General features: G+C 38.7%; 2 protein-coding genes across 2 annotated transcripts in view; one reads left to right on the forward strand and one right to left on the reverse strand.

Annotated features, from left to right (window-relative positions):
* LOC126379460 (regulator of G-protein signaling 7) overlaps nucleotides 1–12,314 on the reverse strand; it is a 187,503-nt gene that overhangs the window by 19,737 nt on the left and 155,452 nt on the right. The window lies entirely within an intron of this gene.
* The window catches only part of LOC126379416 (M-phase inducer phosphatase-like), a 46,112-nt gene continuing 35,848 nt past the window's right edge, over nucleotides 2,051–12,314 (forward strand). Inside the window, exon 1 of the mRNA XM_050028164.1 lies at nucleotides 2,051–2,284. Coding sequence (XP_049884121.1) covers nucleotides 2,235–2,284 — 50 coding nt within the window. The 5' untranslated portion in view covers nucleotides 2,051–2,234. The remainder of the gene's footprint in view (nucleotides 2,285–12,314) is intronic.

Consider the following 12,314-nt stretch of genomic DNA (forward strand, 5'->3'; position numbering starts at 1 on the left):
ATAGTCGTTACATACTTTTCTGCCTCGTGTGATAGGATAAGCTGTTAGCGGCGATAACTTACCATTGACAAAGGCTTTTATAATGTTCAGAAAAATATTCAATATTAATTTAACAAATACAGGCAAATAAATAGGTATGTAGTGAGCAACAAGTCTAGGCATTAATCTGAGGAGGTAAGTATGAAAAAACATCCAGATATGTGCTTGTAATATCTCCATCAATGTTTATTATTATTTTATTTTTTAGTGATTGTAAAGTTGTTGATCGCGGCTATTAGCAGTAAAAGACCTCGTGCGGCGGAATATGCCCCATATCCCTCAGGTTGTTTGAGGGGAGGCCTGTGTCCAGCAGTGGGATGTATATTATAAGTTGTGTAAGTATGACATGTATGTATTTTAATTAGACAACGCCCATATAGAGTCGTTTCATAACTGCCTGCATTACTTAAACCTGCAGTCTCACAGAGTTCCAAATAGGTACGTTACAATAGTCGTCTTTATTTGCCAAAAAAGTGCATAAATAAGCAAAGATTCTCACATCCGCATGTTTTGAGCTTCCAATGAATACCTAAGCGATAAGAAACCGAAACTCCTTGTATCATTGAAAGGATAACAATAAACGGACCCATAGCGGCTTCTAAAAGACATTCCGAACGACACCATATGATTTGAGAACAATTCCCAAGCCCCAATTGCCAAGACATTTTATGCCTTTCGTGAGAAAAACTCATGACTGCATAAGTTCTTATGCCTATTACTATAAAGCTCCTTGAAATATAATCAGCTGTATTTCTTATTTTGTGCAGTCATATGGTTTGCCGCGCTTTTTTCAGGCATGTTTTAAAGAAATATGAGAATTGCTCGGTTAGAATAGAGTCGGTTTCGGCGTGGAAGAAGTAAATTACCATATGATTTCAACTCTGAATCGATTTTTTTACATGTGTGCGTGGAATACCGGATTTTTTGCTGATGACACTGGATTTTTATCCCTCGTCCAATTTGCTCAAGGACTATTTTACAATACCAATTGTTTGTATGTGTGTGTGGAAACAGGATTCTCTTACCATATGATTTTTGTATGACATTCCTTTAAATGTTATCGTAGTTTGAAACTTACGTCATATATGTTAAAGTCGGTTTTGTGGTGTAGGGGAGTAGGCGATCTAGTTAGGTGGGGTCAGACAAGTTGCGCCGGAGCACTTTTGGTTGCCAACTTCAGCTCTAAAAATTCTACTATACCTATCTATAACTGAAATTTTCTTGTAAATTTTTAATGTAATACATTTATATCATAATATTAGGGTAGAAATAGAAATTAGTTATTATGACTAGTGGATGTTGTTCTGCCCATCCCGATAAGGATGTGAGTGCAATTTTATGATGATGATGATGATTTTATATATTACCTACCTATGTATGTTTTGACTTTTGACATTAAATTTGTTGAAAATGTCAAATTGTAATAATATTTTTTTCATGAATTTCTACTATGTGCTTTTTTAACTCTCCAGATTGCTTTGAGCGTCGTACTACATATTGACCACTAGGCAGTCTACCAAAAAACCCCACGCTTTTACCAGCTAGTTAATATATTTACTAACGTAGAGTTTTTACATAATTTAAAAGATTTACAAGAACTTATTTATATTAAAAAAAGCCTTTACCAACAGAATGTTACTTAATGTTAATTAAATTAGCTATAAACATTATCGCTAAATATTTCATTGATTTACAATTGAAACTGATACTCTTAGAAAGTAACACATTCTAGCCTTAAACTAGATAGAATAATTAGTTACTTTGAATGTCTATTATTTCATTCTGAAAAAAAAAAATGTTTTAAATAACCATGTATAAAATGAAAACTTTGATTGAGTCATTCATTGCATGTTTGAGAAGTATAAATCACTTCAAATATTAGAAAAACAGCATAATAAATTTTATTTCATTCAAATATTAAAACAAAATCTACCAAAATGGTAATATATTTTTTACGTTGCAACACAGGATCTCAGGGGTGGCATTGCAGGACGCGGCTAGGGGCAACAGGCAGGGGACTTCGAAATTCAAAATCAGTCGCCGCCCGACCGCGAAACGAAGCACGTCGCGGTCCGCGCTCAAAAAAACATTTAACAGCTGAGAGAGATTCTAAGACTGACAAAATGGACTTGTGAATAGTGTATCATTATATAATATTTAGTGTGGAACAATATCTAGTGTTTATTTTGTCCAAAATGTGGGGTGAAAGCAGTAAAAACTGTGAAAACAACTGCCAGTGCTCGGGGTAAGTAAAAAACGGAACTTTTTTTATTTCAATGTGTGGTCGTGTTTACGGAAGAGGCTAGTTTTAAAAAGTAAATTATAAACTCCTTTCTGGAAAATGTACCGATAAAATACTTTTTAATTTAAAATGTGAATCTAACGAGTAGGTTTTTAAAACCTCTTGTAACTTTAGAAGATTCTAAAATTGCTGTTAATATTTTTACACTAATAAGCAATTTATAACAGATTAATCGTTATTTTATAATTTAAAATTCAATTAGGTAAATGTTACATTAGTAACGGTTTCAAGCAGTTAGCTTTCGAGTAGGCTTTGATCAAAAAGTCGTTGACATGTTAACAGTCAAAACAAAACTTTTTGCATCGCCGCAGTCGGGTTAATACACATAAATTCACACCCTAAATCCCGAATAGGGTGGAAAGAGCTTAAAGCAATCTGAAGACAACTTGCAGATACTGTTGATACGAAATACTCAGATGGATATGCGATCAGCCATACCATCTATACAAATGTCTCTACCTTCTACGTGCAAGCTCCAATCGAGGGGATGAGGTAGGTACGAAAGGTGAATGTGTCGGAGACCTGGAAACCGTACTGTTCTAAAACTTGAGTTTGACTGGATTTATTTACAAAGGATATCATGTAGAGCAATATAATGCGATCGGAAATGAATATGATAGATAATTGACTTGGTTAGGCCCATAGTACACGGGGCGTATTTTAAACGCGTAGATTACGCGCGTATACGCGATTCGATCGCAAGCTTGTACTAGACGGTCTTCCCCCATTGACAACATCAAGCTCGTTTCGGCGCGGGACGGAGTCTCCCTTTTTTACGTAGTAGGTAGGTAGGTACCTACCTATTATTTATTGTGTGTTTTATGCCTAGGTAGGTTTAGGAAGGTTCCATCATGTTGGGAGATCCATCGTGATCACAATCGCTAAGTTACTTCATTTCCAGAACTTTATGCCGCTTCTAAAGGTCTGGAAACGTCTTGAATACGTATAGGTACCTGTCTACATTATTATAACATTACTATTGCTTCTCTAAGATAAAAATACCACGTGTATATAATAGTCATATAGGCACCTACCTACCTACACACATCCTGCCAGTGGAAACTGAATTACCACTTTGGAAACGTTCACGGCATTAAAAAGGCGCAAAACCTACGTACAAAGAGCTTTAATACCTAACCTTTAGGCATTTTGGTACCATGTCACATGATTTTTTTTGACAAATTGCACTGTAAGTCTCACTAAATGTCAAATATGTTAGTGCGACAGAGTCCTAAAGTGGATATGTTACATGGCTGTACAAGAAAGAACAATTTGAAAAAGGAAAGCAGCCAGTGTTCTTGCTATTAAAGAGTTTTTACAACGGGAACATTCCCTGGCACGTCACTCCTACCTATTAAACCTATAAAATAGGCTCCTAGGTACCTATTTTATTTTGTTCAACACGTATATACCTACCTACCTAATTCTTAGTAAAAAAAAAACCTAGTAATAATATTTTAACATACGAAATAAATTACGTCATGTCTAGTGCGAACCTTGAAAAAGAATCGTCAAGGGCAATGAACTTTGTTATTATCTGTGGTATTTCTTTTTTTTTTTGAGACATCCTTATTAGTATCTGTGGTCCTGTGCTTCTCAAAGTGCCGGTTCGAACCCCGGTACCGGACTTGCACCAATGAGTTATTAATTTATCTTAAGTGCAGTCACTAACACAGTTGGTTCGACAATTATAGACGTTTACGTTTTAGGGAAAAATAGGGCAGTGGTATCCCTCTCGCCTTCCGCCCCGCAGTACTCTGTCTGACGCGAGTGGGATGGCGCCCAGAGTAGTCTATTACAAAGCCGTACTAGGACTCCTGTCCTCCGCCTCTGAATAGTACTGACAGTTACTGCTGCCCTCTGTCAGGTTCCAGGTTACAGTCCCTGTGACCCCTGTCCCTATGTTTAAGTCCAATATAACAGAGGCGAGCCTATTGCAGTTGTTTTAGTGGAAATTTCATATGATGTTGTTGTCTTTTTTGTGTGTGTGGCGTCTTTTCATAATAAACTATTTCTATTCTATTCTATTCATGCCTTCTCCGATATCACAATTTCAAAAAGCCCAATTCAAACATTATTCACAGTTATTTTCACCAAAATGTTTATCTACCTATATTATTTATCTCAACATTTTTCTAAACAACAAAGTTGACCCATAAAACACCTGAGGAATCAAACTCGCTTTCAAATTAAGAAAAAAATCCCAACTTTTTTTTGTGGGCGGCGGGAGACCTCTGATACGGGCGTATTGTGCCATAGACAACCACAACTCGTAAACTTTTATATTGTCTATGATTCTTTTTTTTCTTTTAGCCCGAGACAAAGGTATGGATTTGAATTCTTTTGTTCTTATTTATTCCAGTCACGAGTTGGGGTTTTGTGATAGGAACACAAGGTTTAATGGATTTTCTAGTCTCATTATTTTGTTTATAATGTTTACAGTGGAGCATTGTAGAGTTATTTATTGTAGATTTTCCGCAGATGGCATTAACTACTTGGCCGTAGCTGAGGGCTCCCAGCATAAAAAGACAACAGGTCTGAGGGTGCCCGAGTTAGGCGCGAACCTCTGCTCAGGGCGTCGTCTGAGAAGATTATATTTAAAAGTAATCGACCCTAGCGGGACGGTAGCCATAAGCGCTGAATGAGGGGAAACGTCGACCACGCCGGCGGGGTCGGTATCGGGGTTCTGAAGTATTTATTGTCGCGAGTTGGCCGGCCTAAAGGTGAAAATAAAAACGTTTTTGTTTTTAACTTATTTATGAATTTTAATAAAGAAAAACGTAATAATAAGTGCGACATTTTGTCACTTTTTCTATGACTTTTTCATACAAATTCCGTAGTAATTTCGTGTTTTTACGTTTAGTAAAAAGTAACTGATTTGACTAGTTGGAAACTATCCTATTGTGTTTTCTACAACTGTTGAAAGGAAAGATGAAGTTTGAAGATAAGTTGTCCGTCCGTACTTCACGCCTCGCTGGTTAGGGGGTGAACAGACTTAAAGGTCGTTAGGAGCGGAAACAATACTGATTTTATTAGGCTAGCTATTTAATAATAATAAAACACAAAACATTTACAGGATAAACTTATTCTAAGGTGGACAAAGGCGGCCTTATCGCTAAGAGCGATCTCTTCCAGACAACCTTCGGCAGAGGATATAGTACACTTGTACAGCTGCAGTGTAGCGCGTAAAAAAGGAAAATTAGAAAAAAAATAAAGAAAATAAAATTATAAGCTATTTCTGATAAGTATAAGATTTAATTCGAAATAAAATAAATTACGTAACATGAGTTAACGACTATACCCAATTGGGGTAGTCAGAGGTACATTCATCGCATGATGAACTAAGCGAACCTGGATTTCGACACAAATCTTATAGTTCAACGGCATAAATAAATAAAAAACTACAAAGAAAAAAAATATCTTAAAATAAATATTAAAACTACCCAAAGCAACGGTCAAAGATAAAAACAATTATCATTATATTTATAATAATAACATTAATTATTATCATCTGACCCCTAAACTACATTTCATTCATAAATGCGAACACCCACAGATAAAAAATAAACAAAATGGCGCTGTCAATGTAGAGCATTCGTCTTATCGACTCAAAAACTCATTAAAATTAATTATTATGACAGCTTAAGCGCGGGAAAATAGGCCAAATTGATAAAGAAGCATAGACATTTTTTTTGTTGGTGAAATTTGCCCCGAGAAGGAGCAGGCAAAGGGACATAGCCATACAGCCTGGTCATATGAAGTTTTTCTTCGTGTATTATTTCTTGAATTTGTTTTCTAAAATATTGTGCAAACATAGGTATGTACTATGTAGGTATGTATATACAAATTATAGTTTCCTAGGTCAAAGATAAATTATGATATTCTAATTACTAAATAAATACAGATTTCTCTCTCTCTTTATTTAAGAGTTGCGCTCATGTCGGTGGAGTAATCGCCATTCCTCTCTACTTCCCGCCAAATCCTTCACCTCCCGATACGACACGACCTGCACCTTCTCTTTTATTTGTTTCATAAATGTTCTCCTAGGTCTACCCCTTCCTCTCTTCCCTTCATTTTTTCCTTCTATGATGTTAATACAGATTTAAAGGTGACAAAAAAAACATCACATGATTAAAGGACGGCCCCTTAGCGTGCCTTCAGACTCACGGAATCATCTTACTTTTTCGGAAAATCAGGTGATTCCTGCCATGTCCTTACCAAGCAAAGGACAGTCTCACAAAGTTATTTCGACAATGTCCCCATAGGGAACCGAACCCGGACCTTCAGATCGTGAGCCCAACGCTCTAACCACTAAACCACTTTTTTTTTTTTTTTTTTTTGACGTGACTTATTGTAGATTTGCCGCAGATGGCATTAACTACTTGGCCGGACAAATGGGGAGCGCTGAAGGCTCTCACCCGGTACAACGTTTAAGACAACAGGCCTGAGGGTGCCCAGTTGGGCGCGAACCTCGGCTACTAAACCACGGAGGCTGTTAATTTATATAATTAGAATATATAAAGAGTAAGGACAGACGGTGTAACGATAACTAACGAATACTGTTCGTTAACGGCGCGTCACGGTTGCTGCGCGTAACGGGTAGGGTAGAGCGACCGTACGGGCGGATAATATCATAGATAATTTTAAGAATTTATACTACTAATACCTTCATTTACTTTGTGGAGCTCGGTGGCGCAGCGGTAAACGCGCTCGGTCTGCGATTGTTGAAGTTAAGCAACTTTCGCAAAGGCCGGTCATAGGATGGGTGACCACAAAAAAAAGTTTTCATCTCGAGCTCCTCCGTGTTTCAGAAGGCACGTTAAGCCGTTGGTCCCGGCTGCATTAGCAGTCGTTAATAACCATCAATCCGCACTGGGCCCGCGTGGTGGTTTAAGGCCCGATCTCCCTATCCATCCATAAGGAAGGCCCGTGCCCCAGCAGAGGGGACGTTAATGGGCTGATGATGATGACTTTCATTTACCACTACCGTAGATACAGCGCTTGATACAAAAATGCGGCGAAAACTTGGCGCTTCTTTAGCTATACATTCGTACACAGCGGTATATACATTCAATAAAATCGTGTCAAATTAAGAAGTTACGTATCGTCTTGTTACGTATATTAGCGCGTGGTGCTTCGTAACGCGGTCGTGTTATACTGCGACTACGGATTGACCGGGAGTACTTGTTTTCGTGTATTTTAAACTAAAATAATTATAGTGGTGTATGTCGCGGGCGACAAGATGGCGATAAGTGAGTTTCTCGTAACTTGCACCACAAGGTTGCATTTTACGTTACGTAAGTCACGGTTGACCGGAACCACCGACCTTTCCACGTGGATTTAAACCGTAAACAATTAATTCTTCTAACGTGTGGGTTGTGAGGTGGATAACCAACCCCATCAACCAGCAATCGGGGTCATTATTGAACCGCCAAATTCCCCTGACATGGCTCATGTAACGATTACTCACTTACATCAGTAAATAGTAACCGGGACCAGCGGCTTAACGTGACTTGCGAAGTATACGGATCATCTTACTTTCGGACAATCAGATATTTTGTGGTTTTCATGATTTGTGCCCGGTTAATGGCAATAGGACTGAAACCATAGAATAAGGAGTAATACTACGAATAGATCGGCAACTCTCCGCTCCCCACCAGCGGCTGAACTAGGTTTACCTCACCCCCTCGGTCTTACTTTAGTCTTCAACCGTATGGCATCAGACGTTACACACACAGATGCGCGCGTACGATAATGTGTAGTGTCTGTGTAAAACGAGGTCGTTTGTATGAAGTGTCCGGGGTGTGTTTAAACATAGCGAAAAGTCATGTACTATCATATTTGACATTTAATGAGACTTACGGTTTAATTTGTCAAAAAAGTTAAAGTGACATTTTCAAAGTGTATACATATTAGTTCTCGTGACCGTACTATACAACTCTGCCTCAGCCTACCCCTTCGGAGATACAGGCGTGATAATAAATAATAAATAAATTCATCTATTCCAGATTAACATAATTATCCATATCCCATATGTGATGCCATAATTATATTATGTCATTTGCAAATCGTGTACGTAAATATTACAGAATCTTGCAACAATGTAAAAAAAACTTTAATTTCCCTATTCCCGCGGTTGGCAGCATTGCGTGATCCTTTTCAAAATTCGAACATTGTCTGTCTGAATGACCAGTATTGATTGTTGCTAAAAAAAGATAAAAATCAAACACATCTCCTTTGAGTTTCTTCTTTTTAAAATTAAAATGCGGCTGCCATCCTTTGAAGACATAAAGAGGTTATTATGTAGTTAAATCGTTCTCATTATTACGAATGATGTTCGATGTATAATGAAATGATATTACTACAACAAAAGGGCTTTACGCCTGTATCCCTAAAGGGGTAGGCAGAGACGGAGGTGTATAGTTCGGTCACGAGTACTAATATGTATACACTTTGAAACCATGTCGTATTAACTGTTTTGACGAATGAAACTTTAAGTCTCATTAAATGTCTACACATTGACGTTATCATACACGCGCGTCTGTGTGTGTGAAGTCTGACGCCATACGATTGGAGACTAAAGTAAGACCGAGGGGGTGAGGTAAACCTAGCTCAGCCGCTGGTGGGGAGCGGAGAGTTGCCGTTCTATTCCTTACTCTATGACTCTACTAACGGCACAAGGAACAACCCCTAAGCAATTATAAAATAATGTACCTACTACAGCGAGGGCGCACACATCTGTTGAGGTCGTTGACCGGGGTGCTATCGATCGATGCGCTCGCGCAGCCAACTAGGAAATAGAGGGTGGTGACTGTTGCACGGGATTTTTAGGAAGTATTATTTTTTTAACCATCCATTGATCCATTTTTCTCCACCGGGATTCGAACCCGGGACCTCCGGATTGTGAGCCTAACGCCCGCGCCCTAACCACTAGACCAAGGAGGCTGTGCAATGAACTTATAAGAAGAAATCGTGAGTGGGCGGGATATAAACCCATTCGCCGCCATTACCCTGGCCCCATCAAATCTCCCGCCATCTTGAAATCATCTTTTTTGAAATTATCCCGCGTTGTCTATGGTCAGTTGGCGAGGGTAATCGCGAGTGTAATGTCATGGTGTTTTATGGCAATTTTATAATCCATCCTTACAGTTGGAAGGGAAAATAAAGATCTGGGGAGTTCAAAAAGCCATATCGAAGCAATTCACCTAAAAAATCAATATTGTGACATAATTTTAAGTTTACGCGGTTATTATCATAATTAAAACACATAATGGCCCCGATTCCTGGAGACACCGCCTAATTTTATTTTAAGTTATATCCGTCATTTTCATATCCGTCGAAAAGGAAAGGGACGGATGATTCACAGTTCTTAATTTTAGGAAGAATGAGTAAATGAATGTGTCGGGTTATTGACTGATGTAAAATTTTTAGACGGTTGGTTTAGATTTGTGCTTAAAATTGACGTGTGTTCCATAAATTTTATGCTTGTCGATTACCCGTCCCTTTCCTTTTCGGCGGATAAGAAAATGACAGATATAACTTAAAATAAAATTAGATGGTATTTACAGGAATTAGCACCAATAGTCATTTTAGCGCGGTAAGAACCCGTTATTATGTGTTTTAATTATTGTAAGACGTAAGCCAAATAGCAATATTGATTTTAATCGTAAATGTCAAATAGCAATATTGCTTTTCAGATGAATTGCTCCAATTTGGCCTTTTTAACGCCACCGGAAAGGAATTTAAGGCTGTATGGAAAAAAAAAGAACTGGATATAATATAAGTGTTACTTTGATCAAACATTTTACAATACCAAATTGGACAACACTCGATCGATACAACTTACCAGTCCTCAGACCTAATACATACCGTAATACTAGTAAATAGAAAGTCTAATTTTGCAATTACTAACCATCCCTAAGCTAAATCGGGCAGGTGGTACCACCCCATAGGGTCATAGGCCCTATCCGAGTGTGCCATTTGCTTCTTTCGCCCTATTGTGGCCATTTCAATGAACTTGTAATTATGTTGGTATATTGTTTTCGATTTCGATTGAGCGCGCTCGGTCTGCGATTGTTCAAGTTAAGCAACTTTCGCAAAGGCCGGTCATAGGATGGGTGACCACAAAAAAAAAACATCTCTAACTTCTCCGTGCTTCGGAAGACACGTTAAGCCGTTGGTCCCGGCTGCATTAGTAGTCGTTAATATAATAACCATCAATCCGCACTGGGCCCGCGTGATGGTTTAAGGCCCGATCTCCCTATCCATCCATAGGGAAGGCCCGTGCCCCAGCAGTGGGGACGTTAATGGGCTGGTGATGATGATTGTTTTCGATATGCCAATGTAATTTTATTATGTTGGTATTACAACAATGGCGCCGATTCCAGTGCCGACTAATTTTAAGTTATACCTGACATTTTCTTATCTGCATACTCTAGCTATAGAGGCAGCCAATCAGCTCGCGACACCAAACACTTCAGGACCCCGATACCGACCCCGCCGGCGTGGCCGACGATTTCCCTCAATCAGCGCTTATCGCTATCGACCTATTAGGGTCGATTAATTCTTTCAAATATTTTTCCTCTCAGACGACGCCCTGAGCCGAGCTTCGCGCCCAACCGGGCACCCTCAGGCCTGTTGTCTTAAACGTTGTACCTGGTGAGAGCCTTCAGCGCTCCCCATTTGTCCGGCCAAGTAGTTAATGCCATCTGCGGCAAATATACAATAAGTCACGTCAAAAAAAATCTTATCTGCAGAAGTCAGGGCCAATACCAACATAATGAAACCTATACATTGTTTTAAGTTTACGCGGTTATTATCATAATTAAAGCACATAATAACGGGTTCTAATCTCATTCGTCATCCCGTGATCATGGCACTTGCAACAGTGTCGAAATATCGGGAGTCTCATATCCCCATTTAAACGCGGTAAGAACCCGTTATTATGTGCTTTAATTATGATAATGAAACCTAGTCAATACGGCTTCTCTCGTGTGGGTTATGAGGTCAATTGCCGAGCTCATCAACCCTGGTGTCAGGGTTACTATTGAGCCGCGAAATGCCCCTGACATGGCTCATGTAACGACTACTTACTAACATCAGTAAGTAGTAACGGGATCTTTCGGACACTCGAGTGAACAGCCTGTTATATCCTTAACAAACTCGGGATAACAAAGTGTTTTTTTAGTGATATGTCTCCACCGGGATTCGAACCCGGGACCTCCGGATCGTGAGCCCAACGCTCAACCACTCTACCACCGTGGCCGTTACAGGATACGATAAATCTAAATGATAAACGGAAGCCGACGATGAAATGATGGAAGCGAAAGTACAGTCAATTAAAAGTAAGAGTTAAAAGAACTATTCTCACTGAACAGTTAGATTTAACCACATTACTTTCACTATGTTTTTTCTTGCGCTTACGACGAGTTATACCATAGAGTAAGGAATAGTACTACGTCACAGCCTAGACACTTCATACAAATCATGGTATAATTCAAATACAAATTCAAATAATTTATTTTCAGACCATAATAACGTCCATAGAAAAAATAAATAATAATAAACAATAAATAAGTACAAAAATTGTTAAAAAATAAAAAGTACAAATACATAAAAATTATAAACTAGATATTAAAATTTACATCACAATAAAAAAAAATTAAATGAGATAGGAAAAATGAAAATCAAAATTAGGAATACAAGAAGACCAGGTATGGTCATAAGTGACAGCTAACATTTCAAGGTTAGCCCAGCTGACGTCATCCCGCTATCTTCTATCGTGTGGGTTGTGAGGTGGATTACCAACCTCATCAACCCTGGTGTCAGGGTTACTATTGAGCCGCCAAAGGCCCCTGACATGGCTCATGTAACGACTACTTACTTACATCAGTACTTAGTAACCGGGACCAACGCCTTAACGTGCCTTCCGAAGCACGGATCATCTTTCGGACAATCAGGTGATCAGCCTGTA

This window comes from Pectinophora gossypiella, chromosome 29, assembly GCF_024362695.1.
Source record: "Pectinophora gossypiella chromosome 29, ilPecGoss1.1, whole genome shotgun sequence".
Taxonomy (NCBI): domain Eukaryota; kingdom Metazoa; phylum Arthropoda; class Insecta; order Lepidoptera; family Gelechiidae; genus Pectinophora; species Pectinophora gossypiella.